A 27,838-nucleotide genomic window follows, 5' to 3' on the forward strand; every position below is an offset into this window, starting at 1 on the left:
TACAATGACGAAGAAAATGCTGTCCATTAAATCTAATGTGATGTAGCCCATTGTCTGACAGCTCTGATAGTAAGCAGACCTGCAAGCTAGAAATTACCAGGGAGACTAAATGAGTTGAGATCACTTTTTAAACATAACAAACTTTAAGGGATGACGTGCAAACACAGTACTCAAATTTCAAAGATCTATAATTGAACTGAGAAAGTCGGTATTTTAATTTAGTGCAGTGCAACCTCCAGACTCAATAGATGTTGAGGAAGCTTTAGTCTAATTATGACATAAGTCTCCCAAATAATGTTACCAGAAAGGTATAGAGTAACGCTTGGAGAAAGTACCCTGAAGAAGTTAATGATTACGTACATTTATCTAAGTGTTTAAAAGGTCACACTGTGATTTTAATAGTGTGTAGTGTGATTTTAATGTGGTAGGTAGAGGTCACCTATGCAAACACGGTTTTGGAATGGGGCACAATAAAGTCCTGCTTTTCTAACTTAACTACTCTTACTTAATCAACAGGCGCTTCTTGATTTGGGGAGCAGGAAGCGGTCCTGAGGTCACTTACTACCGACTGTACATTCTGACTCTACGGCTTTAGTGAGTAGCTCTGTAGCACATGGTTTGGTCAGTCAGATAGGGAGGCACGTTCTTCCTCCGTTGGCATACTATCCTACCAGAATTTTCCAGAGACTTAGTTTTCTGAGCTGCAAAGTGGGGTGACAGCACCTCTTGTAAGACTTTAGTTAGTAAATGACATAAGAGGCACAGACTGGACACTGTCTCCTCCCCCAATCTCCTCCCCAATCCTAGCATCAGGACCTTTCCTGGTCTCCCAAGCATTCTCTTACTCTAAGCCTCGGGAGCGCTTTACGTGAACTGTGCCCTGTCCTGTTAATCAGGTAGCAAAAGGAATTGACCCACAACGTGATGCAGGCTTTCGTTCCGGCTCACAGAGACTCGGCCCTCTGTGGAACCCCACTTACGGACGGCAGCCAGACACTGACGAGGTCATAAAAGCAACATTTATTTTACGATAGCCCATTCGCATACTGCAGTTGTGGATGGTCAGAAACAGCACCCAACTTCCTTGGCTCCTTAGACACGGTGAAAACAACCAACAAACTTACACCTGACGGCGTGTGTGGGTCTCTAAGCGAACAGCCCTTACAAGGCTGCCCCGTGTCTCATCAAAAACAAGTTACCGATGCACTTAGGGAGGGCTATGGGATTTTAAGAGTCTGGCTTCATTACTTTGACAGGAGAGTGGTTGGGGGTTGTAAAGCTCTGCAGGAATCTGCTGCTTCTTCCTCTCTCTCTCCTGGCCCCCAGCCCTAGCAGCTGCTGCAAACTGGGGAGTGGCTATGACCACAGCCAAATTACTATTTGAAGTTTAAGAACCTTTGCTTTGTTTCATCTCCATTTTATAGACCATCCCTCACTGTGAGGGTGTGATTAATAAAAGACACCATAACAAAGCAAAACTAACACTGACCAGGACTGGGCCTGGCTTGTTTACTCTCTCTGCACTCTGCAGGTCCAGGCAGAACGAGCTGCTGGAGCTTGCTAGCCTTCGATTTTTGGAAGTCTTTCTGACATTCGTAGCGCTCTCTTGGCATATCTGATCCTGAGCAGAGAAAACAACTTCGGGGAAAGAGCTGTCAAAGTGTGGTCTTAAAGGCTCTGGGCAGAGACAAGCCTCCCCCAGGTGGGAGGGGCTGTTTGACCTCTGTATTAATGTGCATGACACAAACCTGCTTTGTGATGCTGGGGTGGGCTAACAGATATGCTCTCTATTCTTCACAGCTACTCTGATGATTCTTCGCTTTTTTTTTTTTTAAATAAGAACTGGGGAGTGTGGGTGGCCTATGATGCTATTTTGCTCAAACTCTTTTATGAGCTGTGAGTGGATGGAGCTTGCGCATGCTGCTAAGAGTTGTCACCTTAAAAATCACGTTACTACATTATCCTTATAGTGTGAGGTGCATCAATTTAAAGTCCTACGCTGAGCAAACATACAGCGGCCTTGGGTGACAGATCGACTCTATACTTACTCTCTGCCCAACAGGACCTTTAGGGCCTACAATGCCAACGATACCAGCATCCCCCTCTGGACCCTAGAGACACAATGAAAAACAGAAAGCCTGCTTTAGCCTTCTAAAATATTTTACAAACGAAGAGTCTTATGGCAATCTAGACAGAATTGTCAGCTCTGAAAACGGGAACAAAAGACAATCGTGTAAGAAAATTGGTGGGACATTAGATTATAGAAATGTCATTCTATTTGTGCGCATGTGCACACAAGAGAGAGAGAGAGAGAGACAGAGAGAGAGAGAGAGAGACAGAGACAGAGACAGAGACAGACAGAGACAGACAGAGACAGACAGAGACAGAATCACAGAGAGAGAGAGAGAAACAGAGACAGAGACAGAGAGGGAGGGAGGGAGAGAGAGAAGAGGGAGAGAGAGGGAGGATGCACGTGTGGAGAGTTGGAGCACAGGCACCATGCTCCACTGTGTTTGTGTGTTTGCGACCAGTCCTTTTCTTGCTGCATATGCCAGCCTCGCTGGCCCGCAGGTGAGTCTCCTCTCACTGACCCCCATCTTCCCACAGTGCTAGGACGAAAGCAGCCTGACCTTCTGTGACTGGCTTTGATGTGGATTCTGGAGACCAGAACCCAAGTCTTCCTGCTTGTGTGGCAAGTGCTTTCCTTGGGGAACCAGCTCTCTGTCTTTATGTTAATGTTCTCAGACACAGTCTCACAGGTCCCAGGCTTGCCTTGCACTCTAATCCTCCTACCTCACCAAGCTCAGCAATCAGACAGGCAGAATGCAAACACACGAGTATACCAATAAGAACTTTAAAGATTGAAAAAGCCTCAGGTCGTAGACTAAATATTATTCAACACACACAAACGTACCCTGGGGCCCGGGAATCCTTGGAAACCTGTCAAACCTTGATCGCCATGTTCCCCCTGCAAGGTGAATAGACAGGACAGTCACTGCTGGGCAGTGCATATGGCCTGGTCTGCGGAGTGAGTGTGAGGTGATTTCAGAGCTGACACATACAGGCTGCCCTTTCAGACCAGGCTCTCCACGTCGTCCTTGGTCTCCTTGTGTTCCTCGCTGGCCTCTTTGGCCTGGGATTCCAGGCTGACCAGGTAGCCCTTGTTCACCCTACAAACCAGACAAAGAAAGGTGGTTGGGACCTCAGAATCTATATATTAATATACTAATGAAAAAGAAATATATATTTATATATGTATGTATATATGTATGTATATATATGTGTGTATATATGTATATATGTATGTATATATGTGTGCATACATATAAATATATAGTTTTTCAGAATAGCACAAGGCATTGGGGATGTTAAATATATCATCTTCATCCTTTCTGCCATTCCCCACACATTAAATCATATTATAATAAGCAAAAAGTACGGCGATAAGTAAAGAAAATTCCAAGGGTTGGGGGAGTCTGCTCATGGAAGGAAGAAGAAAGGGGCGAGCCTATGAAATGCATAGGAGAAGGCTCAGAGAAAACAGGAAGGTGTGGTGTATAGAAAGTTATTAGACATAGAACACGCTTTGTACATAAGTGACCATTTTGATGCTTCCCTGTCTTCACACTGGAAATCGAGTAGTTCTTCGTGATAGACCCGGTTTTACCAAGATTGCCATTCCAGCCCCCCCCAACTGGTGGCTGTAGAGTCAGGATTATTGAATGGCGGTTATGTTCAGTTTCAGAGGAAGAAGTGTACTTGAGAAAGAATGCCTCTGACAGCAAACTCCATTTCTCTAATTGTGGAAGGCAGATGACAGAGAAGGAGAGCCCAAAACAAGTGAAAAAGGAACATTTAGAAATGTTTCCAGCTCCTGTGAGCTGTGCCTGGTAGCTGCCAGTGAAACACAGGATGGTTTGGAAGTCCCACCACTCACATGCCCGGCAGCTACCACAGGAAACAGATATGTGTAGGCCACATACATTCCTTTGTCCTAATGTGGTTTTACTATTAGCTAGATTAAAACATACTCAGCTGTGACCTAGTCAGTATACACAGGGTCCTGACACATGGGGAATGTACCTTTGGGCCCGGAACGCCAGGACTTCCCGGAGGGCCTGATGAACCCTTTCCTCCCTGAGGACCTGGGGATCCAGCCAGTCCTGTTCTTCCTGGGCTGCCCGTGGTGCCCTAAATAACAGATAAGAGATGGAAAATGGCACATTTGGAGGAAGTCAGTGTAGAGGCTCGATAAATATAGAAAGGAATGTGTTTCTAGAGGCTGCTGGTGACACAGTGCCCAGGTTTGAGAGTTATGCTTTCCCTGCAGGAGTGAGACAATTAAGGGAGAGTTTGGACCCACATGAAATATCTAATTATAGTTAATAAGATCTTAGGTTTTTAAAAACAGAGAATATAAAGCAAAACGACTTCCTCTCGATTGTATCAGCAGTCAGTACAGTATGTTTTGCTCTATTCTAACTTAAGGATGTAAACTTCCTCTGTGCACAACAACCTTACAGAAGAATGTCTCGTTGCAAAGAATTTTCTATTCTTCAATTACACCATTCTGGAGAATTCAGTAAAAAGTAGCTTGAAAATAAAGATAAACAAGCAAATATGAAATACATAAAACCTAATCATGACTCAAGGTTGGCCATCTAGGTCTATGAGCCAAGTGCCAGCATTCAGCTGCTGGTGTATAGATTATAACATGACCATAGTGTTTTACATTTAATGATGGGAGAACCAAAATAAAAACAACGACTTAAAATGTGAAGAGTATATGAGATTAAAATTCTAGTAAATATGAATAAAGTTTTATTGGGACATAGCCACACTCATTCCTTAATGTGTTGGCCCTGGCTTCACTTGTGCAGTAGAACTGAATAGCCATGGCATAGACGGTGGTACTTCTGCTTGCTAAAAGCAGATTGGAGTGAGGCTGAGTTTCAAATGGGACATACATGGTCTTCTTGTAAATTTTATTTCTTGTCTTTTATTATTGGAACATATGTACCATGTCAAAATAAGAAAGGTGAATCTTGAATGTCATGATTTATAGATGTAGCAGAATGTGGATTATTTTTAGCAAGTTAAATGTCAAACTCTTGTATTTATTATGTATTGAAACCACATACATCACGAAAACTACATACGTTTCAGCAATATCAGACCAAGGACATATTTCAACTTTACATGAATGCAACAGATAGGAAATTAGACAAAATTTAAAAGAGAGTGTCTTATCATAGCAGAATTTACACACACACACACACACACACACACACACACACACACACACACACACACACAGACCTTTTAAAGAAGACTGAAATAAAACTTTCAATTGTCATCCCAGTAAAGAATTAACCTTGTTTGTGGTGACTGAATTACAACGTGTAGCAAAAATACTTTTGTTCAACATCATTTAGCCTTTTCGTAAGAATATTGTTTGAAATGATGACATTTTAATAGAATCAACAGTTCAGGGCTATAGGAAATGAATTTAAAGTAGTTTTCTTGTTTTTGGTAAACCAACAGACGTTTGTAGTATTGGTAAGCTGTTCATTTGAGGAGTCAACACTGAGTTTGAAATGATGGAGGGGTTAACCACAGGTTGTGGGTGACTGCAATGAAGACTATTATCAAGGAAGTTAGGAAGAACCAGATTAATGCAACCTGAAGTGGAACCTTCTAAGAGCTGACAAAACTGAGAGCTGTGACAGACCAACCGACAAAGAACTGCTGGACAAACGTCAAAGCTTGGGAAAGTTCTGATGTTTAAAGCTATAAATATTCATTGTATTATTCATCACCAGGGAGTCTGAGGAGAACATTTGAATGTAATATATAGCCTATCCAACCTGTGTGTCAACAGTGAATTCCATTGGCTTTTGTGGATTTAACCTTTGGTTCTATAAAGTTTTTCATTCAAAAATAAGGGACAGGATGCCTTGACTTGTCCATTACCACAATATTCAGTGGGTTGGGATTAAGTACAGCTTAGTTGAAGTATTTGGAGACAAAATGAAAACTCTCCTAAATGAGAGAAACATCCCACAATATAAGAGGGCATTAAATAAATTGTATACATGTCTGAAATCTTCCCAAAGTAAAGAAAGTCATATAAAGACAGAAATCACATGGGATGTAGCTCAGTGAGTAAACGGCTTGCCTGGCATGGTTGGGGCACTACCTAAACCAGGTGCTGTGGTCTGCACCTATGATCCCAGTATCAGGAGGTAGAGGAAGACTGGGAGTTTAAGGTCATCCTTGATGAAAAAGTAGTTTGAGGTTAGCCTTAGGATACTTAAGAACCCTATCTCCAAAAACATAATGAAACAAAACCAAAACTAAAACAATTAGATTTTGCTGTAGATGTTACAATGCTTATTGGTTAATGAAATTCATAATAACATATGAGAACAATGGTTGTAGGTGAAACTCACACTGTAGTTACTTCAAAACCAAATCACAGGCAACACTAGGGGCCTTGCATTTTTCCTGTACTGTCAAAAATTAAGGCAACAGTGAGGTCTCTGTCAGATTTCCTGATCTCGGTTTCAGGTGCATACTTTAGCCGTGGGTGGAAGAGGATTCTGTTTTTCTCAGTCTATTTGTACCGTTGAGGAGTTTCCACATAACCTTCAATTGGAAATGATTAGGCTACAATGTAATGGCATGTTACAAGGCAACTATCAAGGGAAAAATCTAATGGAATTCTACAAATTCCTTCCATGCGCTGAATATGTTCAATTAAGATCATATGCTCATAAATTGTGGACTTGGAAGTTCCTATCTCTGTGTGAAGAACTTACAAAGATGAATATGTGAAATATGCAGAATTCCAACCCAGGGCAGTTTAACAGATGAGCCAAAAAAAAATGTCAATAGGGAACTGTAGTGAGCTAAGTGTTGTCTCTCCGAAGAGGATTATTTTTCCTCCATCTTTTTTACAAGTAGATATTATTGTAAAAATTGTACTCAACATTATTAATAAATAGAATTGTATGACATGTCATTTTTTTCATACAACTTCCTAAGCAAAACTCAGTTCTGTATTTTCTATTAGTTCTTACTAAATCTGCCGACTTCTCCTTTAGAAAGGGCTTGCTATTGTTTGAGTGCATTCGTGGGATCCTACTTCATGTTATTCAATGGTTCTTCCATACGCCCAACAAGAATTTTCAAAGTATCAACTACTACATGGAAGATATTTCTAAGAAATATGCACATAAACATATTCTTTGTCTATTATACAGAGTTTAAAGTTTGTGTGTATGTGTGTCTTTCTGTCTGTATGCACACAAGTGTGTATGTGTGTGTGTGTGGGTACTCACAGAGGTCAGACAAGGGTGCTCAATGTCCTGGAGCTGAAATTGCAGGGTGTTATAAATTGCTGGATGTGGCACTTTGCAAGAGCAGCTAGGATAGTAAGCACTCCTAACTGCTGAGTCATCTTTCCAGTACCTAACTATCTTCTTTAAGGTACCCCTAATAAGTAAACTTTCATGACCACAAAAGGCTTACTTAAGTATTAATAAACTATGCCAAGTGCTTAAAGACTGATGGCTATGGAACACGATTCAAGTCCTTTTTGTCCTTACCTACACCCACCTATTTTATCTTCCATCATTTTTTTTATATTAGTGGAGCTTAATATCTGAGGAACCATTATGGATGCAAAACCTTTATAGAGGGAGGAGAAGAGGGCAGAAGAGAGAAGAGAGGAATGGTAGAGAAGGGGGTGGGAAAAAGAGAAAGAAGGGAGAGAGATAGCTATTCTATCATCTATCTAATCTATCATCTATCTGTCTATCTATGTATCTATCTATGTATCTATCTGTGTATCTATCTGTGTATCTATCTATGTATTTATGTATCTATGTATCTATCTATGTATCTATGTATCTATGTATCTATGTATCTATGTATCTATGTATCTATCTATCTATCTATCTATCTACCTATGTATCTATCTATCTATTTATGTATCTATCTATGTATCTATCTATTTATCTATCTATCTATCTATGTATCTATGTATCTATCTATCTATGTATCTATCTATGTATCTATCTATCTATGTATCTATCTATATATCTGGTAATCTTTGGATGTAGGTGTTATAGTTCTTCCATATTGTAAGCACTTCACTTTATCCTAAATATATTAGACTATCCTATTTGTCTTCCATTGTTTCTCTCTCTATGTTTCACACTGATTTAATGTGTTCTGTGTTCTGGGATGATTTTCTATATGACTCATGAGAACTCTGAGAGGATTAGATGATTCCTTTTAGAGTCCATCCATGCAAATGAAAACACATCTTATAAGGGGCACTTGAGGCTTCAGGAAAGATCGAGATTGGCCAAAGAAGACCTGTGTGTTACATTAGTGACTGAATGTCTGAAGCAATAATGAATTTATAGGAAGGGGGTATTTTGAAAGGGAAGTTTAAGCTGGATATGGTGCTGTATGTCTGCAACCACAGAAGTTAGGATGCTGAGGTAGGAGGGTCATAAGTTCAAATTCAGCTTGGGTTACATAGTGACTTTGAAGCCAACATGGACCACACATGAGAACTGGTCTCAGAAATAATTACACTACCAATAAAATAACGCCCAATCCACCTAACTATCCTATCCAACCAACCAATCAAGAGGCATCAAAATTCTAATGCAAAGCATCTTCTCCCATTTGGGGAAAACTCATCAACCAGAAGAACTAAAGGCACTCTAATGACTTACAGAATCTTTAAAAGGTCACACATAAAAGCTGGGAGGGAATGTAGGTAAGGAAGGGAAACAAAACAAAGCAAATATTCTTAGACCAGCAAAGTAACGTTATAGTTACTATGTATGTATGTATGTATGTAGTTTTAGTGATGTATGTGGTTTCAATACATAATAAATACAAGAATTTGACATTTAATTTGCTAAAAATAATCCACATTCTGCTACATCTATAAATCATGACATTCAAGATTCACCTTTCTTATTTTGACATGGTACATATGTTCCAATACTAAAAGACAAAGTTGGCTAAAAATGACTTGTAATGAATACAAGTCATTAATATAATGATGATGATGATGATGATGATGGTGATGATGATATAATAGGTTATCTTGCAAGCTTTTGAGCTACCTTTCCCCAGATGTCACAGGGAGACGAGCATATGAGTACATTATATCAGATGTAGGCTCGCTCAAGGTCCCACAATCCTGCAACAGTATCACTTCATCTTCATCATAATTCTACGTAATTTTCAAGACCATTATTTTCCTAGTAGAAAAGGCCCATACTCTTCTGCCAAGACGTGAACGATAGACATGTAGACACATTGACAAGCCCTGAGGTCAACAGATGATTCAGTCTGTGGAAGTCATCATGAGAAGGCTCATTAAGGTTACATGGAAAGTTAATTTTACTTGAGTTATCAGACACTCATCCCAGGCTAATGAATACACTGCAGGTCATTTACCATTCATGTTGGTTTCTTAGAGAGAAATCCGAGGACAGTAGCAGAGTGTTCTGTACAAAGTTCTAAGAGTGTTTCAGACTAGTAAAGAACAAACATATTTTCTTAGGGATACACAGATGGATGATTAAGTTTGTTTTCAAGAAAAACAGATGCTAATTCCAGGCATTCCGTCTAGTGGCTTCCAGAAGATTATTTGCTTCAAACAATTGAGCAAAGGGGTAAAGTAAAACAGGGAAAGTTTACAAACAAATAAAACCACAATAATTATTCAATTTGCTAAGAGATGGTGAAATGAATGAATAGCTTACCTGAATCTTAGAGGGTTAATTTGTCAGCACACTTATGTATAAACTAGGAAATCTCTTCCATATCTATATGCAGCATTCTCTAGTCAATTTATCATCATTTTTTATAATTAAAAGGTACTATCCAATTATAAAATAGAAGGTTAGTATAACAAAAGGAGTACATGATGTCTCATGGCCAGGGAGTTCCATTATGCTCAGACAAAGGCTGTCTTCCTACAGAAATGAGTTTTGAGCCCTGCAGGAGAGTGCTGCATTTTGACAGAACAGAAAGCAATTAACCCAGGTCTCTAAGGAGAAAGGTCCTGGATGTGATAAGTGAGAAATGAATGTGTGTCATACTGTGAGTTCTTTCTGTCACTGTGCACTTCCCATACCTCAGAAAGTGACATCACCAGGTATCTACTGTTCTTGTCCACTTGGTGTAAATTGAGGAAGGAAGAGGGAGGCGTCTGAAGGGAGTGGAAAGACCCAGGAATGCAAAGATGGCTTTCCTGTAGACATTGAGAAGATTCCGGAAAAACACTTGCATACAACAATAGAGCACAGCAGAGACCATTGCTCCTGCCCCCTCTGGCCCTTGAGAGCTGCTTCATGGTCACTAGAACTGAACAAGCTATAGTGAGCAGTCAGTGGTAAATAAAACCTGTGACACCTGGGCAACAATAGAAAGACACATTAGAAGGGGGCTCAGGGAGAGGCTGATGTCTTTAAAATGACACTGAGTGGGTTATAAACCTCATGACACCAATTCTATTGATTTTATTTTAAAAGTCAAATGGAGAAAACTTAAATGACATTGAATTTCATAGTATTTGATGTTTTCTTGCAAATTTCTAGGAAGACAGTATTTCCCCCTCTCTTACCCTTAGTGTTGCTAGACATCTTTTAGACACATAGGGATATTTTTCTGTAGTTACTTATGATGTAAGAAGAAAACATAAAATTAATTTATTTCCTGTAGCACAAAATTTTAGCATACTGTCCTGAAGTTTCTTTCTATTTTAGGAAACACAGGTATGATGTCGTTTTTAAAGCCAGCAAACTCAAGAGCCATAAATATAACACTATGCCCCAACTGCAGCAGTGAAAACCGCTCCTGCTTCAGGAGAAGTCCTCGTTTTATTTGATGCTAAACATAGTCTGCCCAAGAAAGAAGTGGCTGTTTAAAAATACTTGGGCTAGTGATTATGGGTAGTTATATGCACAGCTGCAGCATATATAAATTATGCCACATTTATAACATTGTGCTACAGTTCTAGTCACAAGCAGCATGGTCAGGAGCTGGGGTAAGATTTATGAATGAGCTATTTGCTAAAGTCAGGAGGTAGTTTAAACATCTCAATGTGTTAGAGCCAAGGGACAGAGAGTAGGCTGAGGCAAGTCTTAAGCAGGAAAGGATCATGGAATGTGCTTTGTGGATATTTCTAAGTCAGATCTCTCACTCAGATGCAAAACATGCCAGCATTGTGTTGGACCACCTCCCACAATCACCCAACACTGTGCTGATCCACCCAGCATCACTCAGCATTGAGCTAGTCTACATCCTAGCAACACCCAGCATTGAGCTGGTCCACACCCCAGCATCACCCAGCACTGTGCTGGTCCACATCCCAGCATCACCCAGCACTGTGCTGGTCCACATCCCAGCATCACCAAGCACTGTGCTGGTCCACACCCCAGCATCACCCAGCACTGTGCTGGTTCACATCCCAGCATCACTTACAGATTTCCATTAGAACAAACAATCATTTCTTAGTCCTGAAAATCCTGAACAGTGACCGTGCCGCTATAGTATGGGGCACCATGTGTGGCCTTTACTTAGATCTCAGCACACAATCACAGGACTAACAGGGACCAGAAAGGACACATCTATACCTGCCTCTTACACGTGCCTCCTCTCTCATGGTTGTGAAGAAATCAATATGGACCTTCCTATATCAAAAGCAACTAACATCACATCTTCGGGTCTCACTCCATCCTCCAACAACCCTGCAAACAGGCCGACTCTTTCCCGCCTATGGACTTATTTATTCTGGTTCCTCCTACTTGGCAGGACCTTGCCATGTCTGGGTACATCTGACTGCGCTCAGGTTCACTATACTCTCAGGGAGTCTTCCCTACCCAAGTTCCTATCTAACCCTCCTCTCCCATGATGCTTTGTCACATAACCATTTCTTCCTTGCACTACACAAGACTTGAAGCCACCTGTTGCACCTATTTGTAGTCTAGCATCAACCATTATATCAATCCATATTATCAATCCATAAGTTCTGACTTTTGTTAAGGGTCAAAGGTTAAAACTTCGTTGCCACTTTACGTGTAGTCCACGAGGTTAGCTTTCGTCACTTCATTGTTATATTCTAGAACTCCTCGCTTGTACCAGGCACTGAACAAATACCTGTGTTCTAAAGTAATGCTTGATTGAGCAATTATATTTATTACTGTGTAGAAACAGCATTGGCTCAGTAAGCCTAGACCATGTATCAGGTCCTTTCCATAAAATATTTCACTTGGTTATAGTAAATATCATATAAATTAGTTATTGACATATTCGATTAGCAGATGGCATTTAGGGTGATGATTAGTTAACACAAGACACGATTAGCACACAAAGAACATTTCTCAAAGATTTATAGAGCTTTTCCTCTGAGCCTAACACTGTGCTGAGTATCCAGAGAACAAAATGCAAGACCTGCTATACAAGACTATATAGTCTCTGGAGAGAAAACAACGTAAACAATTGGCCTCCAAAGTAACCATGCTTTACTGCAGGAATCACCCTGCGTACATTGAAGCTCTGAGCAGACAGGATTCTGATTTAAAGTGCACACAGGAGGTACAGTTCAGTTGACTCCTGAAAGGTCATGAAAATATTCATCATGAAATTAAAGGGAAAGTTGAAAGAGCCTTCCAAGCAGAGAGAATAAATTACCCGCGTAGAGTCAGTAAAGAGAGGAGAGACATACAGAGAATTTCGGGAGGGAAAGTAAGAACAGTAAGTAAACACGTGTAACGGTAGAGCCTCGTTGCAACTGTAGAGTGAGCATCCTTGGAAAGGACAAGGCAGTCACACTAGACCGCCTCGTTCTGAGTCCTGGTTCCTGTGCTTGTTGACTGTGTGATCTCGGGCAAGTTCTTGGTCTTTCCCAGTACCCCATTCCTTCTGGCAAACTGAGGACAATAGCTATATTGACCTCATGGAGAGTAAATAACTTGATATATAATCAGCGTCTGGTTCACAGTCAGCATTGGTAACTTAGATGCTAGCATTCTTGAATGAACAGTACTCATGAAGGGCAGGGTGGACTGTCAGGCCGGCAAAGTAAACAGAGGCCAGACGCAGAAGGAGCGACCATTCCACAGAGCGTGAGCTGTATCTGATGGGGCGGGGTTCACTGAAGATTCAATGAGGAAACCTCTATCCTTCCGTAGATCTTTCACTTTGAGACTAATGAGCGGCGGAACAGTCTGAGCGCTGTCCTGGAAGACGTCCTAATGAGCGGGAATCTGTCCAACGGGCGCAGCCGTAGGAAAGGACGGAGAAAGCTCTAATGAGGTGGACCCCTGACTGGGTAATCAAACCCTCCGTGACACAGACTTGGAAACAGATCTGCCCACAGCAAGTAGACGGCAGGCTGAATGAGGGAACTGGAGCCTCTTCGGAACCAAAGTTCTTGAGTACAACTGCGTCGTAAGTTACAGATGACCAGACAGGCTGCAGGGCTGCTAGTGCTCCTGACTCAGGCTCCTGTGGTGGTCAGGGATGAGCTACTGAGGGGCACTCTGCCCCTTATTCAGTGCTGGGCACAACCCACGAGAGAGAAGGTCAAGGTTCTCAGTGTTCTTTTAAGACAAGAACCTGTTTGAGAAATGCACGTTAAACTCGGAGTCACCTGACGCACGGTAAAAGTCAGGCCTGGAAGAGCCTTGATTTGTCCTAAAATAAGTCGTTAGTTACATCTCATTCCTTCCTTTCCAAAACCCAGTTTTATTAGAGTAGCAATAAAAATTAAAAAAAAAAAAAAGGGCTGGTAAGTCTTCGTTTTAGTGACAGATAGATTTATGATTTTTTCAAGGAAAAGTTTTTTTCCTAAGCGATTGAGGTGCGGTGTTTGTACAGCGTCCGACTCAATGAAAGCAGCGTGGTAGACTCATTTGCTACAGATGTGCTAAGCTGTCTGGGCCCGGAACACTCACTGGAGCAAAGGAAATTCACAAAGGCAACGTGAGCCTCCCTGAAACGATCCCTCAGCTATGGTCACATGACCTTGAAAAACACTGAGACTACAGAGTTAATATGCCAGGAATTCTGTAGTTCTGTGGCCACATCAAAACTAAAAAAGAGGAGAAAAAGAAAAGAAAAGAAAGAACATTGTTTAGAAAAAACGAGGCAGTTGCATAATGCTATGATCCTAGAATAAATATTTTTCTAAGTGGATAAACCCGGCGGTCTTTAAAGGGAAGCCAAGAACACCATGGTGCCATGATTTAAATAAAAGGCCAATGGGAAATATGTCCTTATCCTTGGTTGAAAATACTTCAGGAACCTTCCTCATTTTTAGCAATGATATTATTTCCTCCAAATAGCATTAAAAAACTTAGTAACTTCACCTTTGCCTTAGAAATTATTTTCTTGGACATTACTTGTGTTAATGATTAGGTAGCCACTGAAGATATTAGTTTATTTACCATATTCTTTAAAAAAGCATTATAACCTTGATGTCATATAAATTATTCCGGGGAGAGCAGAGGTATTTATGGGAAACATTTCTATCTTTATAAATACCCACTGATGTGCAAATCTTGGGGTTACAATGCAGGGTCTGTAGAGCAATGCTAAACCACAGAGATCACCGTTCTATTTTATTAGATTTCTGGTTTAGAACATTACCTGTAAATATCAGAAACCAACCCTGGATAATTTAAGGGGAGGGAAAAGACAACTGCAGCACTTATAACCGCAGACAAACAGTGAACGTCAGGTTTGAAAGCGTGATCATCAAAGGCAAGTCAGGAAGCCACAGTGTGGACACTGACACGTGTACCATGCTCGCTGCTGGACGCAGGATGGTGTCATTAACACCACTATCGCTACTGACAACCGTGTGCTGAATTTAGTAGCTTCAGAGTGGACTCCTCCTGTGGGGAGCAAAAGAAGTTCTGAGTGATTTTTCTTCTGTTGTCAGGAGCAGGACCATGCCAAGGACCCTGATGCCCCAGAACCATGGAGATGACAAAATCTTCGCAGGCCAGGCTGAGGGAGGATGTTGACACTGTTTGTAGAGACTATCAGCTATAGCTTTCTACGCCCCCATGACTGCCACCTAAGTTCTCTCCCACAGAGACTTCCTTCTGAGCTGGGCTGATCCTCTTCCTCCTCAGTGTCAGCTGCCCACATCAAACGTGCTGACCTCCCAGGTTGGTGCTTAAGCCTCGCCATCAGAGTTCATGATGATCTCAGCTTTTCAGTGTGTGTCAATCCTTAAAGCCAGCGATTTGTGACATCCCATCTCTTAATTGTCCCTTTGAAAGTTTAAAAAATTATTTAAGGCTTAAAAAATACAAAAGTAGAAAATATTGACGGAGATACAAAGGAAGACAATTTTCCCCATTGGTTATTTTATTTACTTACATTTTAAATGTTATCCCCCTTTTCTATTCCCCCTCTGCAACTCCTCTATCCCATCCTCCTCCCCCTGCTTCCATGAGAGAGCTTCCCCACCTATCCGTCCACTCCTGCCTCACCACCCTAGCATTCCCCTAGCTGGGGCATCGAGCCTTCACAGGATCAAGGGCCTCCCCTCCCACGGATGCCAGATAAGCCCATCCTCTGCTACATATGCAGCTAGAGCCATGGGTCCAGCTGTTTTCTTTTCATAGTGGCCTTATTTATAATAGCCAGAAGCTGGAAAGAACCCAGATGTCCTTCAACAGAGGGATGGATACAGAAAATGCGGTCCAGTTACACAATGGAATACTACTCAGCTATTAAAAACAATGACCTCATGAAATTCACAGGCAAATGGATGGGATTCTAAAATATCATCCTGAATGAGGTAACCCAGTCACAAAAGAACACACATGGCATGTCCTCACTGATATGTGGATATTAGGCAAAAACCTCAGAATACCCAAGATACGATTCACAGATCATATGAAGTTCAAGAAAGAGGAAGGCCAAAGTGTGGATGCTTCAGTCATATTTAGAAGGGAAACAAAATATTCACAGGAAGTAGAGGGTGGGAAGGACTTGTGTGTGCATATGTGTGTGTGTGTGTAGGCCTAAGAGCACAGGGTCGACCTGGAGTGTTTCCTCAATTGGTCTCCATTTTATTTATTGAAGCAGAGTCTCACAATTGAACCCTGACTTTGTCCTTAGGGCTACGACCCACCATGCTTGACTATCTTATGTATGGGACCTGGGGATCCGAACTCAGTCCTCACACTCGCAAGGCAACTGCTTTATCTACTGAGCCATCTCCCTGGCTTTGCGTGCAACTTTTAAACAGATGCCTTACCCGTGTTTTCAGTGCGCTTCTCTATGTTTGGCTATCTTCAGCTACATAAATAATTAGCATAGTGTTAAGATACCAAGGTCACAGTAGTCAGAATCGTCACATGGTGTACGAATGGAAGCTAAGGTCACACCACGCAGGCTGTGGCAAGCCACACAGTTATGATTGATGTAAGTACAGACTATAACGTTTCATAATGGTGGGATCCCAAACACTGTTGATCCTGTCGTTAAACAACACAGGAGCACAAGTGTTCATTTTTGTGCATGGCTTATTCATCCTGAAACATTGCTAAATTCATTTTTAATGGATTCTGGACTTTCTACATGGATAATTGTGTTATGTGTAAATAAAGACAGTTTTATGTTTTCCATAATAATCTGAATGACTTTCGTTTCTCATTACTACTCTGCCTGGAACCTTACTGTTTAGCCAAATCTCCAGTACAATGCCGAATGTGTTTTATATTTATAAGGAGGAACACTAAAACCTGTTATTATTTAAGACCTTAGAAGGCTGCCTTACATATTCAGAAGACTTTATTATGAAGGGTACTGAAAATATTGGTGATTGGATAGTCTAAGTGCACCCCTCTTACAAATGTGAGAAAGAAAGAGAATACAGACAGGAAGTGTGTGGCACCGGATAGTCACACTTTGTGGCAGTCTGAAGAAGCACTGGAGGATGAGGTCTTAGAGAAACATACGTAGTTGAGATACATTTCACCCCTTGTTGTGTTAAAGGGAAGCTATAGACATTGATATGATAAACAGACCACAGCTTCAATGCATACACGCTTGATCATTAAGTCCACTATTCCCAACATGTGAGCAAGAGCCAAAGTACAGGCAACTTCTGCATCACAGAAGGAAGCTAAGGTATCTATGGAAACCAGGAAAGGGGAACAGAAGGATAATGAGGACAAGGGGGGCGGATGGAAGATGGAGATGCTCCAGGCGGGGAAACACTAGCTGCCTCATTTCCACGAGAGCAGTAGACAATTTCCCGCTATTTCCGATGCTTCTAAATACTAGCATGAAGGGTCCCTTAGAGCTTATGTGGAAGAAAAAGTAAGGACTATAAAGAAGTAGGCTATTATTTGAAGGTATCGTGTACCTGAAAATACAATGGAAACAAAATGGAAAATTACCTGAAAGGTATTTTTAGCTGTATTAGGTTATAGCTTTCAAATAAGTATTCCTTAATTATACCATGAAATTAACTAGTGAGTGGAACACGAACAAGGACAGACAGGCACAGGATAGCACAATTAATAAGCAGCAGACTGGAAACTTGAAGCCCAGAGTCTTCCGAGGTGTTTGAAATGCATTGGAATGGTGTCTCTGAAATGGGAGTAATGGAACCCAGGACAGGAATTTACTATCAGAGAGAAGGTAGGAGCTGATATCACTGGCTTGATCTACACATATCTTTGGCAATGTCTAAATCAACACAGGAACTCACAGAACCAACCAAATGTGCCATGGCTTGCTAGAATATGTTGGTGTTCAACTGGAAAGCCTCTTGGTGTTACATCAAACTCAGAGTCTTGATTGTTTCTCAAATTCAGAGCCAATTCCTAGACCAGAACCTTCTGAGGGCAAGCAGATCCTCCTGGAGGGAACCCTCCACGCTATGGTAAGAAGTGTGTTCTGTGACTCATGTCCAAGGCTTGTTCAGAGAGACCTTCGGTCAATCACTATGTGACTGAGTACCAGAGAGAGTGAACCCCAGCCTTTCCAGGGTAGAGCTGAAGGCACGGTATTCGCGTTATCTTTCAGACTGGGATACCAGATGACGGTCCTCTCTGCGGTGGCTGTGATAATATAATATAATGCCTCACTACACCCCAGCACCCGGGAGGCTGAAGCAAATGCTGGTTGAGTAATCCAGCTATGTGTTATGATCCTGTTAGAAGGAAGAGGAGGAAGAAGAGAGGGAAAAGGAGAAGGAAGGAGAGGAAGAGGAGGAGGAAGGAAAAAGTCTTTAACCAGAGAGATACTGCTGTCGGGAGTCTATAAAATATTTATCTCAATTAAATACTCGCCCTGGATATCATACTTGTCTGGGCCTTAACCTAATGTTCTGATATATTTCCTCCAAAATAAATAGAAACTGTGTTAAAAAAAAAAACTCCTTAAAAATATCCATGTCTCCAGATAGAACCTGAGTACGCGTTTATCCCTGAAATGCTTATATTGGACAAATGATCCTTTCAGCATCTTTTTGCTTTGAAATATACGAGGTAACTCACCATAGCAGGAAAAGAGCATCAGTGTGGGCTTGGGTTTGCGTACGTCACCTTACCACATCTGAATAAACAACCAGGGCTGATTTATTACTTAAGAAAAGTGAAACAAGTCAACGGATAACCATATCCAAGTAGTGGGCACTTACGGTTGAGTGGAGACAAAAATGTAGTTTGGAGGACGGGAGAGAAGGCTCAGGAGTTAATGGTGCTTACTGGACTGGGGTTCAGGTCCCACCAGCCATAGCAGGCAACTTATAGCATCCTACAACTTCAGTTCCAGATAATCTGATGCCCTCTTCTGAACTCTTTAGGTACCTGCACCCATGCTCGCACACAGGCACGCACACATCCATGCAGGCGCCTGCGCGCGCGCGCGCACACACACACACACACACACACACACACACACACACACACACACACGGTAACGCTCTAAAAAAACCCATGATTCTAAACTTTCTGGTAGAAATTCGCATTCAAAACAAGCATGTTTTTTCTAACATTGTATCACCCTTGAATGAACACAGGAAATATCCACACAGTTCTTGAAAATGCTAGGGCCATCAAAGCAAAGGGAAAATTATTCTGGGCAGAACCTATGTGAGGTACCGCCAAGACCGAAATGTTCCAAAGAAGGCAGAGGGCCTGTGATGAACACAAACACAGCCTGCTTACGGAGTCACTCAGTGAGTTTCCCTATACCTTGTTTTTTAAACTTTTACACATACAGAAAATATAAATTGCTACTACAAAACTCCCAAGAGAATATACCTACTGACATACTTGGAAATCGTTAGTCTAATTCGAAGATAGCAATTATAAAAATGATTGGCTTAATCTGAACTAATACCCTAGTTATGAACGATAACGTGACTCCCCGTGGTCCTTCAAAAGACACCGATGCAGATGTAAAGAGCACAGCACATGCGCACTACTCACCGGAAGTCCTTGTTTTCCCGGTAGCCCAGGCTTTCCCGGGTATCCTGACAGGCCGTCGACTCCATGATATCCTTGCAAGCCTTTTGGCCCCGGAAGGCCTGGAAGACCCTTGGTAATTAGAAATCATTTTGATTACAGACACATATTGGGTAGATGACATTTCTTGGTGTAGAAAAAGTTATATATTTCTATACCCTGCCCTAAGATCTAAGGCTACAACTACGTAGAACAACATTTGCTTAGCATCCAGTAGGCCCTGGTTTCAGTCCAAGTACCCGAGAAAATGTCCCCTAAACAAAAATAAAAGTGAGTCAGCAATTTATTGTGGAGCTTCTTGAGCCAGTGGCACTCCCTGATATTTGTCCCTGTGTCAGGTCATCTTTCCCTAGCTGTCAAGAATAGAGAGGGACCTGTGAGCTGGAGACATCACCTCGAGGTATCTGCTGGAGATATTAGCTGAAGTTATCAGTTGGAGGCATCAACTGGAGACATCAGCTGGAGATATCAGCTGGAGTTACCAGCTGGAGGTATCAGCTGGAGATATCAGCTGGAGTTACCAGCTGGAGGTATCAGCTGAAGTTATCAGCTGGAGACATCAGCTGGAGCTACCAGTGTTTTCTGCAAATTCTTGTGTCACAGTTCTTTTCTTAAGAATAAAGAGTATGTTGCTCCCCTCCCCTCTTAAGTCAGATGAACATATGACTAACAATGGGCCTGTATATCTTGCATCTAATCCTGAACAATTGTGATTTATCTGTAGGGCCATCGGTGATCTTTTCCCCTCTTTTGTCCCATGCAGGCAAGAAGTAGGTATTTATATCTTTCTGGGTGGCATCAGCAGCGGTGTCTTTCTAATCAGCCTGTCAACACATACCTACCCAGTTAGGAGGGGGATACTGATGTTAAGTTAAAATTAACCTTTATTCTGGGACAAAGGACTTGTTCCCACCCCCTCTCCCCCAAGACTTTCTGCTCTAATTGCTAGGAGAAAGAGAAACTGAGCCCTCCAATTAAAAGCCAGCTGTCTTTTTAATTATACTTGAAGACTCTGACCTTTGTTACCACTTGCTTGGTCATGTTTCCAAGTTCCCTGTTTACAGTGGTTCACCAAGAGAGAGAAGTAAGCGTCCACAGGGAGGGCTCCATAACACGGGAAAATAGCATCCTTCGTTTGCAGGGACTTAGATTTAAACAGCAAACTTGGTTTAGAGTTAGTGGTCATATTTTGGTCCCTCTGTGTTCCAGCATGGGTTTGAATTTTTTTCAAGGCAGTCTGATTTATCCAACATGACATAACTGTTCCCGAACTATTCTGCTTGCTAAAGTTGTCGATTCCATTTAGAAAAATAAGAAAGATAAAAGAGGTCTGTTACTTACGGGAATGCCTGGTTTCCCAGAAGGACCAGGAACTCCCTTTTTCCCCTGAGGACCCTGAAAATGGGAAGCACAGTCGTTAACAGATAGAAATACACTTACTTAAACAAGCTGTGGAAAAGTACAATGGGGCTGGAATAGCTCAGGAGTGCACACAACTAGCTGCCTGTCACTGGGATGGCCATTTAATTCTCCCAGGAGTTGTTTGTGTGTGTGGGTCACTTCCTCATGAAAAGTGGGAGAATTTGAACAGATCACATATGACATTCCCCTTTGCTTCAAACACTATGACTTAAAAATTCAAATCATAATTCTGAAACGGCACTGTTTTGAAAATGGCCTCACTTTCAGGCAGGGTCCTTGCCTCCTTTTGAAAGTGGCTAAATTCTAAATCCAATAGGATTTTTATTGAATATCATGTATCATAGCATCTGTTACATGCTTGGAATTCAAAGGCCAAGTTCCTGGTCACAAGACACTGTGTGGTGATGGATGTGAACCAGGAGCCCAAAATGTGTTTCCACGGAAGCACAAAGAACACACTTTGAAATAAAAAAAGGGTATTTATTTCCCAAGGAACTGTTTGTTTTTCCATGTGTGAGACGTCTTAAGTCATAATTGATTCAACAGCAACTGGTCTGCGAGGAGAGTTAGAGACTCTCTCTGTCCTTGCAAGCCATTCCATTGTTCTGATGGCATGTCCAAATTATTCTCAGATGAAAAACAGGGGAAACAGTAACCTGGTGTACAAATGAGGAAAAGAATTGTATTGTCATTACCAGCCCTACTTCTCAGAGAGCGTCTGAAGTTACCCCGGACAGGACTGTTTTACCCTGGGATGGTCATTCTTAAGACAATCATGCTAAAGATGCAGAGTAAGGCTCACGCAAAATAATCAATCTCAGATGTGGCATCTGGGAAGGTGGGCTTAAATATTTGAAGTATAGATCACCTGACCACAGAGGAAAAGGCTGTCTCCTGTAAGAGACAAAAGGGCTAACCGTTCAGCTGAGCTTGGGGGTATCCACTGTCTAATCCCAGCATCCAGGAAGCTACTCATGCAAGCATGGCTCCAAAAACGTCTTCCACTCAGGCCACAGTGGGACCAGCATAGCAGGATTATGGCAGTTGGGGGCCACTAGGGATGTCATGTGTTTTGGTGGATGCTCCCTGAAGACTTAAGTCACCTTCACAGTTATCTTCCTGACCATGAGAAGCCAGAATGCTACTTTAGTCTGAGGAGAATAAGAACAGATGGGAAACATCTGTCAAATGTAGAATGTTTGCGAGTTTTAGGAGTCAGAGGGAGTCAACACATTAGGTGCCCAACATTCAGATCTCTACCGCCACATGGGATGGACATTCAGGACAGATGTTAGGATCTAGTATAAATAACACAGACACAGTTCAACTTGTAGCATATTTTCATGTGTGTGCTTCAAACACTCAAAAGAACGAAATACAAGTAAGAAGGTTCATGCACGGTTACATCAATTATCTCAGAAGATGACGCTTACGTTGGGGATTATTTCAGAGTTAAATACTGTGCCCCAAGGGCCCATCTAAAGATGCATGGCAACTAGAATGTTCTTTAGACTTGGATGGGCATTAGGAAGTACAGTAGCACATACTAGCAACAGGAAGTTCATAATGCACAACAGGAAGGGAACTTCATGAATGTGAGAGATATTTTAAAAGGTCCTTTTGCTGACGCTAGAAGGGTAGTCATGGCAACATCCTCTTATTGAGGAGTAAGTGTTTAACCAATATCAAGGTTCTGTTCTTTGTCTTGGATCATTCCTTATTACAGTCATTGTCATCGTTGATGAAAGAAAGTCTTGCAATGGAGGTCTGCATATGTGCAGATTGGTGCGCAGAACATCGTCCTTGTTATGGAGTAAGTGCTGTGTGCTCCCCAAATTCACACTGAAATTCTGTCATGATGAAGCATAATGGTTGGGCCTCGGGGTACTGAAGCTTTGAGAGAGAAGGCCTGGGAAAGGATTAGTGCTCTTCTGAAAGTGACCCCAGAGAACTCTCCAGTCCTCTCTCCCACTGAGGATACAGTGAAGATTGATCATCCTCTGATATAAAGGTGCTTTCTCTCCAGAACCCAACTAGCATTCTGACCTTGGGCTCCAGAAACAAAACTGTGTGTTTTTTTATAAGCTATGCATCCGATGTCACTTAATTATATGAGCCTGGGCAACGTACTTTTTGTACTGTATTATACTTTATGTTGAGAATTTTTATATTGAAATGTCTCAAAACTAGCACCACAAGGTAGTTTCATAACTCAGCTAAGAGTTAAGCATTGCTAAGCACCCACCCCCTTGCATAGAGTAGTCTGTCCAGTAGGAAATTACATCTGGCCAAGGTGAAGGAAATACACCGTTGTGCGGGCTGTCCCTGGATGATTAACTGGGTTAGATCCGTAAGATAGCAAAGAGTCACTCCAACCAAGTCTCCAAATTTGAGTATAATAAAAGTGGACGTATTCTGGGATGCCAGACTTAACTTAATTCTATTTTATTTGAACATAAATCCATGGATGGAATATCCATAGGAAAGGCAAATTATTCTGCAGGAATTTTTTTCACAGTACATGGAAATTTGTGCTTTTCCCTTTGCTCAGACACATTGAAAAAAAAACCAAAAACCTCATGTAGCGGCCACATGGAACCATTTCAGAAGTCCTCCATTCACCAGCACTCCACTGCTTGGGTCTCTGTCTAGAGAAGGTGAACTAGTTCTTATGATAAAGGACATTTTAAGGTCTCCTGTTAATTTAAACATTGTTTTTTTTGCTTGTTTGTTTTTGACTGTGTTGATTTTAAAGAAATCTAAAGGATAGTTATCCAAATTCTCAGCTTGCTCCAACTTCCCTTGAGTGGTCAACTTTAGAAAGCAAACACAGACTCAGGGCTTTATACATGGATTATTCTCTCTCTCTCTCTCTCTCTCTCTCTCTCTCTCTCTCTCTCTCTCTCTCTCTCCCTTTCTCTCTCTCTCTCTCCTTTTTTTGTCAATTCACTAAGCTCCAGAAGTTTGGCATTGAGAGGGAAAGAAGCCTGAGGCTTGAGTCTGAGTCTTTGCGGCTCCTGTGGACTTTCACTTATGTCTATATTGTGGGAATCGTCAGGAAGCAGTGGCTTTTGTCCCCACCTTTTTCTAGAGGTGCCTACTCTAACATGCCCAGTAAAAAATTCACTGGTTAGCCAGAATTAACTGTATTTTAACTTATAAAAACTTTATAATTGATACAAGATTTCAAAGCAATAGCTTTTGTATAATAACGAGATACAAAATTGCAAAGCATAATGAGACCCAGGCAATTAAGTTTCTGGTTCTGGTTCTGTTGCTAATTAGTTCTGTGATGTTAGGTAACAGTGTACTCTCTTTGGGATTTATGTTTCTTCATCTCACAAACAAGATTGCCGCCCAGATGATTTTGAGGGGCCATTTCCAAATCTAAAAAACAAATTCAAAGCTTTGCAAAAACAAGATGACAGCAATGGGACAGGACTCATCTGGCCACCAAAGGAGTTCTTAATGAATTATACATAACTGGTGGTTATTCTTGTAGCAATTAATGGTAGCCTAAACTCTTAGAGGTCCTAAAATATGCTTGCGGGCTGCATACACCAGCATGCCCTAGAGCAAGAGCAACTGTTTCCTTGAATCATAGAGAGGTCGAGGCATGGTCTCAGCACCTTTCAGCTCCAGCGCACGGGAGCAGCTCCCCAGCTCGCTGGAAAGGCTGTCGTCTGATACGAGAATTTGCTTTTCACTGCTGTAATCCTAACAGAAACTGGCAAGAACCAGAAAGTGTCTTCTTCAAGAGATATGTCAAAAGGGAAACAGGAAACCCAATAAATAGAAAAGTTTTAATTAGAAAAATCTAGGCACTTTAGGATAAAGCCTTGGCAAACATCCACATTCTTGGTTAGCATGCAGCATTGTTTTATGGGACTATAGTTTGTCCCACGACTTTTTCTGCTTTAGACTTAAAACAATGCTAAGTGAGATGAAAGCCATCACATTTCTCTGCATTATTTTTTCTTCACCCAGGACCGTTATTAATACTTAACTGTTGACTAATCCTTGTTTATTGAGTGTGCGTGGGTTTGTGTATGTGCAAGTGCATATGTGTGTGCAGGTTCATGTGTATTTGTATGAACACAGCCATGTAGCAGCTAGAGGCTAACTTTGGGTAGTCTCCCTCAGGCTCTGTTCACTTAAAAAGCAGATTTACTTTATTTTAAAATTGTACATATGTGTATTTTATTTCTGAATTATCTGTGTGGAGGTATGTGCACATAAGTGCAGGTGCTCATGGTGGCCAGAAGGGGACATTTTATCCCTGGGAGCTCATCAGTGGTTGTGAAATGCCCAGTGGGGTGTTGAGAACTGACCAGGGCTTCTCTACAAGAATGATTGTTACGCCATCTCTCCAGCCCCTGTCCACCCCTCCCCCACTGACCTACGACTTGTTAAGGAATCTGCCTGTCTCTGCTTCTCAGCATATTTTACACATGCCTGAGCTTTTAAAATACGGGTTCTGGGGAGTCAGACTCAGGTCCTCATGCTTGCAAGGCCAGTACTTTACTGAGTCATGTCTCTAACTCCTAATTCGTTTTTACTAAGGGATCAGATGATGTTACTATAGGTATAACCTGAGTATTTAAAATGGCCTCTATGTGACTGAACAGCTCTTAAGCATCTATTCACCATATCGGATCCAACCTCGTTTTATTATCTAACCCTGCCAGCTGCAAGCACAAATCCAAGGAAGGACACCTCTCTCTATAAATGAGGAGAAACAAACCTCACCATTACCTTTCTATCCATTCCTATAAAATTTAAAACTAAGCTACATTACATATTCTTAAATATTGAGTTTTAAGGATTAGAGGTATAGCTTAGTGGTAGAGACCTTTCTTAGTGAGTCCAAGGACCTGGGTTCAATCCCTACCACTAGAAAGAAGATACTTTAACTTTGAAGTCAGAGTGTTTCGAGAAGCAGAACAGTCCATGGGCTATATATGTTTTGAGGCCAGATCTGTCCGAAAGAAGTTTAAATTTAGTGAACCAACAGAACCTCTGCTTATTTGATAATGAGTAATTGATTTGTTTTATGAAAAAAAGCTTTTATACCGAAGTCTATCATACATAATTAAATGGCTGTTCTACCTTTATCCTACGAGATAGATTTTTGGCTCAGACAAACTTCTATCAGGCTCCTCATTCTGGGAAAATCTATTCTCCTTCTCCTCCTCTTCCTCCTCCTCCTCCTCCTCTTCCTCTTCCTCCTCCTCCTCCTAGATTTATTTATTTATTTCATGTATGTGAGTACACTGTCACTGTCTTCAGACACGCCAGAAGAGGGCATTGGATCCCATTACAGATGGTTGTGAGCCACCATGTGGTTGCTGGGAATTGAACTCAGGACCTCTGGAAGAGCAATTGGTGCTCTTAACCACTGAGCCATCTCTCCAGCCCCATCTTCTCACTTCTTTATAGAACTGAAGTACAGCAGAGTTGGCTTGGTAAGAACCATGACCTGTCCTCCATCTCTGATCCCTCTGGATGCGGCGTCCATTACTGCTCACCCCATGTGATGTCGGATCACCATGTCCACATCAGGACTCCTGTTAGTCTGCTTACCTGGACTCTCCCTTACTTAGAACGCCGCCCTTGGTGATTTTCCATCCACTAATCCTTACCCTGCTTCTTCCCTACATTTTCATCTGCTGGTCCTATATTCAGAATCAAATTCCTGTCCAACTCTAAACCTCATTGTGGGGATCCCATACCTATTGTGACTGTTATGAACACAGTCTTATGACCCTTCTTTAACAAGCGTTCAGTCGTTTCCCTTGTTAATAAATTCTACAACTGGTTATATTTGATTGGTAGTTTTTCACTCTATAGTGTTGATATTTCTGTTTGCAACTTCAATAGCAGACCACCTTTGGGGCTATCCTCAGGCAATATTTGACAAGGCCAGGGTAGATGAAGTGCAATGTAGATTCTAGTCAAAGGATAGGACTCACTCAGTCATGGTTTAACACAGTGTTTGGCAATTCCTCCAGAGGCTCACGGTGATCTCCATTCAGGAGAGCGAATGGCTATGGGAATTATAAACAGCAACTTCTCATGTGCTGCTTCCTTAGGCTGACAGCACATTCCACATTATCTAACCAGTCCCACTTACTTCAGATCCTCTCTCTCCTTTCAGTCCTTGTTCACCCTGGTCACCTGGTTCACCCTTTAAGAGGAGCCAAGAGAGAAATGTCATGTAAAGCAGACAAAGAATGAACTATGTTAATGCAATTTTCTTTAAATATTGGAATTACAGAATACTTTTACAACATACTGGGGGTCCTTGTTGTCCCGTGGCACCTCTGAGTCCTGGGACACCCATATGGCCCTGGGAATAGAAAGTATCGTATTAATTCAAGTAAGCTCAGTCATGTGACCTAGCATGTTATCACCTAAAATGGAAGCTGAGTGTTCTAGAACTTAACTTAAATATAGTCTTCTTTAAAACAGAATAGAAAATATTAGTTGAAGGGTATTTTGATGAATCTGTTATGTTATCCTGCCATATTTTTAAATGTGAATTAATGGAGAAGGCTGAACGGTGATTAGGATAGTGTATGGTCGTCAAAGCCTATGAATGTGAGTCTTCATAGAAGCCATTACACGACGGATCTGGGGCATCCTGGCCAGTACAAAGCTCAGGGCGATGATGATCAGCTACACTTGGCTGCCTCCCTGGCTTGGCATAGCAGGGAGACCTTTCCACAATGACCACATCATCACCAGCTGCCTCTCTGGACTCTGAAGTTGTGGCACAATTCTCACCAACGATAAACCACTTCATACTCTGCTCTGTCTTGGCCAACTCTGACAATCTCATTTGGTTAAGCAGCAAACCGTAAATGTGAGACAGTTAA

General features: G+C 41.6%; 1 protein-coding gene across 1 annotated transcript in view; it reads right to left on the reverse strand.

Annotated features, from left to right (window-relative positions):
- The window catches only part of Col24a1 (collagen type XXIV alpha 1 chain), a 255,521-nt gene that overhangs the window by 41,537 nt on the left and 186,146 nt on the right, over positions 1-27,838 (reverse strand). Inside the window, 8 exon segments of the mRNA XM_032897221.1 lie at positions 2,049-2,111; positions 2,915-2,968; positions 3,063-3,170; positions 4,084-4,191; positions 19,503-19,610; positions 20,880-20,933; positions 27,094-27,147; positions 27,256-27,309. Of these exon segments, the coding sequence (XP_032753112.1) occupies positions 2,049-2,111; positions 2,915-2,968; positions 3,063-3,170; positions 4,084-4,191; positions 19,503-19,610; positions 20,880-20,933; positions 27,094-27,147; positions 27,256-27,309 (603 nt within the window).

This window comes from Rattus rattus, chromosome 3, assembly GCF_011064425.1.
Source record: "Rattus rattus isolate New Zealand chromosome 3, Rrattus_CSIRO_v1, whole genome shotgun sequence".
NCBI classification, from domain to species: domain Eukaryota; kingdom Metazoa; phylum Chordata; class Mammalia; order Rodentia; family Muridae; genus Rattus; species Rattus rattus.